Source organism: Patella vulgata, chromosome 1 (genome assembly GCF_932274485.2).
Source record: "Patella vulgata chromosome 1, xgPatVulg1.2, whole genome shotgun sequence".
Taxonomy (NCBI): domain Eukaryota; kingdom Metazoa; phylum Mollusca; class Gastropoda; family Patellidae; genus Patella; species Patella vulgata.
Window position 1 is genome coordinate 39848372 of NC_065879.2, and position 8751 is coordinate 39857122.

Here is an 8751-nt window from a genome sequence, read left to right on the forward strand (position 1 = left end):
GCAGGGAGCAGCTATCACAGAAACCAATTGAAGTTAAGATGATAAATTACTCCTGGCAAATATTTAGTAAAGTAAAAATAAATTTTTAAAGGATCGTTTATGAAATATAAACCAATTTATTTCGCATAATTGATTTCTGTGCTTGTGCTTTTTGTTAGTTTGAGTGACACTATTATTTGTTGAGTTCTATATGAATTTCTTACTCATATTCACGTTTAATTTGAATATTTAAATGAGGAACAGTTTGAAATGATTAAGTATGTTATAAATATATTAAGAACTGTTAATGTATAATATCCAAAACAATCCATTCCTTAAGGTTAGCATTTGTAATTCGGATGCAATGTAACAAAATCTAGAAAGGGGAATAACGAAAAGTAAAAAATAAAATTGGCAAGATAGACAGCCCCCCCCCCCTCTCCTCTAATTATTTAATTAAATCAATCTGTAAACTAGGTGATTTGGAAACTGTTTTCCTTAATCGATCAAAAATATCTTCTCGATCCGAGACATTCTCCCTAGAGTGCCCACTAAACTAGGTTCCAAATAGATATGTAACTGATAATCCACTTTCAAAGCTAATGTAATTTCACACAGATGTGGATTAATTTATGCTTATTTCTATTTGAACATTATTTTATTTTAATATATATGCCGTGCAATCTGACTTGACATGTATATCTCGATCGGGTTAGAAAGGTAACTGAATAACGTGACCAGTCTGCGCAATTTGAGCATTTAGTTACTTTATATCAATCGAGTCAGAAACGTAACTGACTAACGTGAAACGTAGTACATGGCAGCTTGATCTGTGAAGAATTTTGATCCAAGCTAAGGAAAAGAATTAATATGGAAATACATGTATGTAAATTTTTATTATTCGTAATTTAAAAAAAAAGCGATAATTTGATAAAATAACTTAAAACACTTTAAGACAAAAACACATATGGTAATATTTATACTTATATTGGTGAAATAGAGTCTCCATATAAAAAGAATGTCTTCTTAATAAAGTTCGTGAAAAAGAATCCACAAAATATACCCACTTAATATAGTGCGTATTAAAATTATATTACACCAGTCACTTGCAGTGCAAAATTGTTCACGTTAAATAAAGTTGTAAGGATTTTAAGAGTTCAACAAAGCCATAGTTTCGTATTAAAAATCCTTGCAAATCTTTCAGTAATAACACACCGATATATCAAGTCATTGTATTTACTCTCCTTTTAATTAAGCACTGATTTTTAAAATCTGAAATAAATTAAAGTATATAATATACTGTCACAGTTGGGCCATTATAAAAGTAAACAAAAACAAGACCTTCAGTTTCTTGGTTCACTAAATATAGAAGATCCGGTCGTGGCCGGAAGTGAATTCACGTGCTGTTGAAGTCCGTGGATAAACATCCGGGGCAAAAGAGGTCGCTGGACCTGCGCAAACGAGTTTTCGCCATTGCGGAGGTAGAAAGCGTCCACATTGGATAGAATACTTGCAGCTTGAGGGTGATAATTGAACCAGTATGGGTTTTGCTGAAGCATGCGTTGTACAGCTGCATAATTTCCCGCCTCTGCTAACAATTCTAAACCAACAGCCGTCTGTCTCTTCCATTTGGTTCTGAAACAATAAGAAAGAGACTTTTAAAAAACATAGTTTTCGTGACTAAAATGAATAATATTATTAACCTTTTTTAATGATAAAAAATAGACATGTAAAAATATAATAATACATATTATATTAGGGAAATCAAACATCTAGCATTGAAATCTGCTAAAGAACTTTCGTTTCATTAATGATTCAGGCTTCAATATCATATACAAATTATTACAAAACCACAAATTGTCCATAAAACACCTCCATCATGGTTGCTTTTGAATGACAAAAAAAACCCACCTTCTATTTTGATACCAAGTCTTAACTTGGGTGTCTGTCAGGTTTAATTTTGCCGCCAATTCCATTCGATCTTGAACACTCAGATATTTCTGTCTTTCAAATGTCTTTTCCAGAGAACTGAGCTGATGATCTGTAAATGCTGTTCTTGCCTTTCTGGGTTTTTTACCCTTGAGTAGCAATGGGGTATCACCATCCCCTCTCATCTTGCCATCCTCGTCATCACTTTGATCTGTAAGGAGAAAACAAATGAAAACTTTTAATAACATAAGTAAACTAAGTTTTAATCACATTTGAAGATATAATATTTACAGATATGGTACCATACTTTCATTTATATGCAGATTATAATATAGGCTAAATTGTCATATTCACGAACAGTTTTAATCACCTTTGAAATTATTGTATTTACAGATACCCTACTTTAGCTTATATTCATGTTAACACAGGCTACTGGTCTGTACCATATTCTTTGTATTGATTTTGTGAAACACAAACACATTTTATTACTTATTCTAAATAAAATAATACAGATACATTTAAGTTTTCACAAACATATAATATTTGTAAAAATCGTTTATTGAAAATCAATAAATGTTTATATAAAGTTCAAAGAAACAATTTTTTCTAAATATGGTTTTCCTCATAAACTGAACAGCATTATTTGGATACTTAAGCGCATTTTTAAAATTACATAAAATAGTGAAAAAGGATTATTATTTCAGTCCGTTTGTTTGTTGATTTATTTTTAAACTATCTATTTCAAATCGAATTATTTCGAAGGGTAAATAAATAATTTTCAATAAGTTAAGCACTACTAGAATTGTTATTTAAAATAATAAATAACATATAATATAATAAGATAATACCCCCCCCCCCACCAAATGGTTTAGATAAAAGAACCCACCAAAAAACTACAGATAAATGATGCATTGCTTAATTACAATTTATACAACAATATTCTATAATGTATTAACGTTGTTTTAAAATATCGATTTTAATAAATTTCCTTTTCAATAAGAAGAATTAACATGAAAAAAGTAAAACGGGTTCATTCTCCGTTTAGTAATGAAAGGTGAAAGCATGACTTATCCTATTAGTGTGATATTCGTTCATTTTGTTATTGTCTTAAACTCATAAAAATAGTGAACATGTGTTTTCGCTCCGGGGCAGACGAACGGAACAGAAAATTAACAAATGGTTGAGATGACTTCATTAGATACTAGCTCAACTGGCGACATAATTGCAGCGGAATTACTTCAATTTGATGCTCTTTTATAGCTAATTAAATGCTTTTGTTATAATTTCTGTTGACTTTCTGATTCTAATTGTAGATTTTATCAGTATTTTGTATTCATTATAGTTGACAGATAATATCCCCCTATTACCATAGATTTTTTGTTCTAAATCTAATTAATAAACAAAAGGTGAACAAAAAATGGAGAATTTAATTTTTCATGAATTTCTTATTAGACTGATGGATAATCAGATAAATTTGATTGGTGACATGAATATATGAATTAATCCGGCTGTAATATTGAATTCCTAAAATAATATATTTTTTGATATGTATTTAAAAATAAATTATTCATATCTAATAACCCCAGTGTGCCTCTATTTCCTTATATTTCATTGCAATGATTTACGTGCTTATGATTTATATAATTTTCAATTTTTCTTTAATGACGTCTATAATATAACTATTTAATTTTAACTATCTTTATCCTTTCAAATCAGTCAGAGGTGTGGCTCGAAAACCTATTTATTTACGTCCTATTTTATGTTTCATAGCGTAAAAAAATTAAAATGTTACTAAAGGGGTATACTTTAATTGGGAAAAATAAATGATCTCCGGTTTTAGTGAAATATATAACATAACCATTCGTATTATAGTTCTCAAACTATTTGGGAAGGAATGAGTCGGGGTACGTTTTTGGAATACCCCTGAGATGAATGATGTCCTTCCAGATTGACCTTATATCTTTTTTTGTTATATTTGGCCTACACTGCATGGTCCACTACACTCGTCATCTCTAACAACTAAGCGGATACATATAAAAGAATCAGAATTCGAAACAAAGAAGAACGATCTTGAGGTACTTTTACAATAGTTAGTATCCATAACAGCGAATTTGTAAAATAATAAGACAAAGGCAATTTCTACGTATTTGTATTGTACACAAAAATGTCAGATTACATCTTCTAATATAGTACGAAATATATGTGTATTATGAAAATATTAAAATCGTTATCCGTTTCTATGTTAGTGTAACAAAAGTATGTTTGTATTATACAGAATAAGTCCTTTATTTTACATTTTATACGAACGTGTTTTACATATTCAATATTTAGTATATTGATCAGTATAAAAACATGTACACCTCCATATTAAATCGGGACACGTTAACAGACAGTTAACGCAAGAATACTGTGGGTGGACCATTCAGAAAAGACAATAAAATACTAACTGAAAAATAATCTTTTTCAGAAAGATTAATTGTTCCAGTGAAGAAAATGAGAGCAAATATACAGATATACAGCATAGCAGTAACCGCCTTACAAAACACCAAAACATTACAAAAAATCCGAAACGTGAAACTACTACTACATGTACTACTACCTGGTGCTTTAACGTCTGCTTCCACAGACGTGATATCGCAGACAAATGTGAAACTAAGAAGCAAAGCTCTTTATAACGACAGATGAGGATATGACTATATAATTCATGAAGTTCCAAATTTAAATTGAATATCCACATGAATACTTGAATACGTTTTTTTTTCTCTCCATAAATCTATTAGTATACTACGCCATATGTCTTAAGTTATATTTTCGTTGCATGTTTAGGATATCTATAAAGACGGCATAGAAGATAAAATGTTTCAATTACTTCTAATTAATTAATTAAAACTAATTAAGATCGTCTTGAAATCGATTAAAAAATTAATAATGAATGCTTGTACTTGTATGTACTAAACATTTCTTAAAACACCAGTGGAAGCAATACTTTGCATTGAAAGGGAATACATATTATACAGTATTCTTTTGTTCCAGTGAAGAGAAATGCTAAATTAAAATGTTCTTTCATAACCTAAACTATTTTTAAAATTAATATGTTGTTTTACCTTGTTTATATTTATCTTAAAAAGAAAGTATCACATATTAATGCGTACAAGTTTTCCATTTAATGATGTTCATATATGTTTTAATACAAATTTACAATATATATGTACCGTTTAATACAAATTGACAATATACACGTGTACGTTTTAATACAAATTAAGGTAAAATATGCTGAGATATATTTTGTTAATCTAAACCGAATGTTTTTTAGAATTTCCGAATCTCTTGAATATCACTTTATCGTTATCAATCATACACTACAAGAAGAAGCAGACACCCAGAAAAATATTTCCTTTCCAATAGAGCTTTAGCATTAGATTTATCATGTAATTATCTTGTGATATTATGATCTACGTGGATTTAAGATTTAGCAATTTTATTATTTATAGGCCCGCTAATAATAAATTAGGCTCATTCATATGCTATTAAACTTCTCTTAATATCGTGTGTCTCGTTTTGTAGTTAGGGTGTACAATAAATAAATTGTCCGGATAAACACTTAAAGTAACATCCCGTAAAGATACAATGAAAACAGCGACGAAAAATGGTAGTTATTATATAAAGGCCATTTAGTTTTTCTGGTTCCATAGTTTTAGGTAATTATTCTTCTTGTAGGTTAATTAATTTCAGCACTAACAGAGAAAGGGATGCTAAAATGAAACAAACTAAGAAAATCGTCACTTTAACTTTAAGGCAAATGTGATGGGGCGTTCAAGGCCAATAATTTACCTTTTAGATGCTACAGATTTCAAATGATTTATCTTTCTATAATTGTATGCATTCTTACTATATCAGTAAACTTTGCACATTGAATAACCTCATAAATCATAATAAAGCATACATAATCACAGTATTTAAAAACGAATAAAATGTGATACAGCTATTAAAAGTGTTGAGTCTCATATTCCAAAGAATTACTATCAAACGCTGTAAAGTACTTAATGGTTACCAAATTAAGTGGCAGCCTCGTTATATATCCAAATATATATCTCGAAAATATTCAGCACAAAATAATAGTTATGAAGTAAGAGTATTAAAACTAAAGTTACGTGTTCTTTAGTAAGGCTATTTTAAAAACTGACTATTCATTTTATATGTTCCTGTAGGCAATATTTGGACACAAATATATGGAAAACTTTTGAAGAAGTACACCAAGAAATTCCCTTCGTCGCCTCATTTCCCCTTCCGTGATTGAGAGTATTGGGGCTGATTAACTTGTTGTAAAGTTTAATTACCATTATATTAAATGTATTTGTTTACATATTACTATATTGCAAATTATTTTATTTCCCCTTCCGTGATTGAGAGTATTGGGGCTGATTAACTTGTTGTAAAGTTTAATTACCATTATATTAAATGTATTTGTTTACATATTACTATATTGCAAATTATTTTATTTCCGATTTAAACCTTCACAACCGTCCTTATTTATTTCATTATTTTGAAAAAAATGTCTTTATCCTACCAATTTATTTTATTATATCACCAAGTGAAAATTATTATAACCTTTCGATGTTAAATTAAGTTTGTTAAAATATAGGTGTTCGTCAAGGTGGTTCCATATGTCTCCTTATTTCTATATTAATTCTCAAAATATCAAAATGAAATGCTGGAAACATAGTCTAATGAATCTCACTTCAGTCATATTAAAAAATGATATTTGATAAAAAGAAAATATATTGTCCAAAGTTGCCATTCTGGATATTATTTTTTGGGCTTAAAATAACCATACACTTTCGCTTTTCGTCAAACCCCCATTACTAGAAAATAGAATTTTAAAGAAACTAAAAATAATCGTTCAACTCACCTAAATCACTGCCATCTTTATCTGGTGAATTAAGGGCGAATCTTTCCCGTACAAACGCTGATCTGTCAGATATGTGGAGAGATCTAGGGGCTTTTGGGTAACTATCATGTCTTTCGTAATCACCGAAATGTGGTAATATTCGGCTTCTATTTGTATGTGTAGAACTAAGAATGTCTGTTATAAGAAAAGAAGGTTTTGGCCCTGGTCTAACACTTGCGATCGGTTTGCTTAAGTCTATAACTGGGCTATTTTCTCCTGATTTCACAGGTTTTGGTGACATGTCTCTCTCCGGAGGGGATTGTAATCTCTCCTTACACTCGTTTTCTCTTTCTAAAACTTTCTCGTTTCTTTCATCCTCGCTATCTGATGACGGTGTCGGTGAATTGTTTGCAGGAGATCGAGGTCGTTTTCGTTCAACTGTATCCATAGTTATTCAGATTTAGACCTCTTTATAAAGACTTCATAAAATACCGAATGACTTCAGTACATTACATGCAATTTTCCATTAAGATCCCACTTATTAATTTACACATACAAGTTAATCAGTCCTTTAATATGTAGCAGTATGTGGTCCGGATCTTCCTTGCTTCATCGACTTTCTCGTGGTTCTCGACTCCCGTTTTGTACCTTCATGCACCCCGACGTCTTTTGTTGCTAATGCACTTATGAAAGGGAACAGACCCCTATCACCACTTCTCGCTTCAAGGCCCTGGTGAGTTTTGGAATAGAGGTAACACTCGCCTGCTGTGTCCGTTCAATATAGATTACAAGTCGTTTTAAAAGCGACAAGCGGATTAAACGGTCAATTCGGGCAGAATGGCGAAGTTGACAGGTATGTCGTTCGCCTTTTGTACAGTCTACTCGTCTATGCTATGTCATGTGTTTTTAATAGTCGCGAAGTGGATGTGAAATCCATCTCCCCTTTACTCCTATGCGTGTATCGTGTATTCAGAAAGGTGTCAACAAGGCAAACAACCAATAAAATCGCCCTATTAAGTAAAGTGGGTGGGACGTGAATCAATAATGAGACAAAAGTGGTGAGTTGATTGGCTGGTTAATGTATTTGTTGGTGACATATTGTCAATAAATGTCGGTAATAACTATCATTTGATTTATTTATCAGGCTACAATGAATCGTTGATTTCTTCAAATTATTGCAATTAAGACAATAAAATTCGCCAACACTGTAATTTTACGCTATTACCGTAAGCGAGTTGCTACTTCTTTTTTAAAATATAGGATTTAACCAAAACCAATTTCTTTTGGGTAAATCGCTTCTCGTTGTAAAATGATTCTGTTACTTGAGCATATTCTAAATCACCAGCGTTTTTCACGATGAGAATGCCTTTACTGAGGCCAATTAAAATGAAATTTAGAAATTCCTTTATATTATAGTATTTATGTCATAAGGACAGTCGAAAATTTTTAAACTTTTCTTGTTAGTTCAATAGACCACATTCATAATGTTTTTAAATGTCGTAATAAAATTCCTGATTTGGGTTTTAAAACTGACACCATCGATCAATACACAAATATTAAAGTGTGAATTTAATAATAATAAAGTATTCTAGTTAAAAAATGAACTATTGCAGGCTTAAAATTTTACACTTCATTGAAGCGTCATTCATTTTAAATTTTAAAAATATTACTGTATTTCGTTTTCCGTCTTTTTAAAACCCAACTATATTCTAAACTATCCATCAATGGGGAAACAGCGGTAGAACAATTTATTGGTCGTTAAAATACAGTGACATATGCTAGTGAATAAATTGACGACAAAAAAATAACGGTACTCGGTGGGTAACGGCGGCAAGATCAAAGAATACTTTGCATCCTAGCGGTATTCCTTATTAAATAGAAATGTTTATTGCCCTATCGCATAAAACTATAGCATATGGTCTTAATATTACATGGAGCACTAATTAGACCATAAT

At 30.7% G+C, this 8751-nt stretch overlaps 1 protein-coding gene across 1 annotated transcript; it reads right to left on the reverse strand.

The window, feature by feature from the left end:
• Window positions 1-863: 863 nt before the first annotated feature.
• Window positions 864-7740, reverse strand: LOC126813140 (barH-like 1 homeobox protein). The gene is made up of 3 exons (XM_050539132.2): window positions 6818-7740; window positions 1891-2119; window positions 864-1614 (listed from the first exon to the last, which is right to left on the reverse strand). The coding sequence occupies exons 1-3, from the start codon at window positions 7242-7244 to the stop codon at window positions 1323-1325; spliced, it is 948 nt and encodes a 315-aa protein (XP_050395089.1). The 5' UTR covers window positions 7245-7740; the 3' UTR covers window positions 864-1322.
• Between the last annotated feature and the right edge of the window lie 1011 nt (window positions 7741-8751).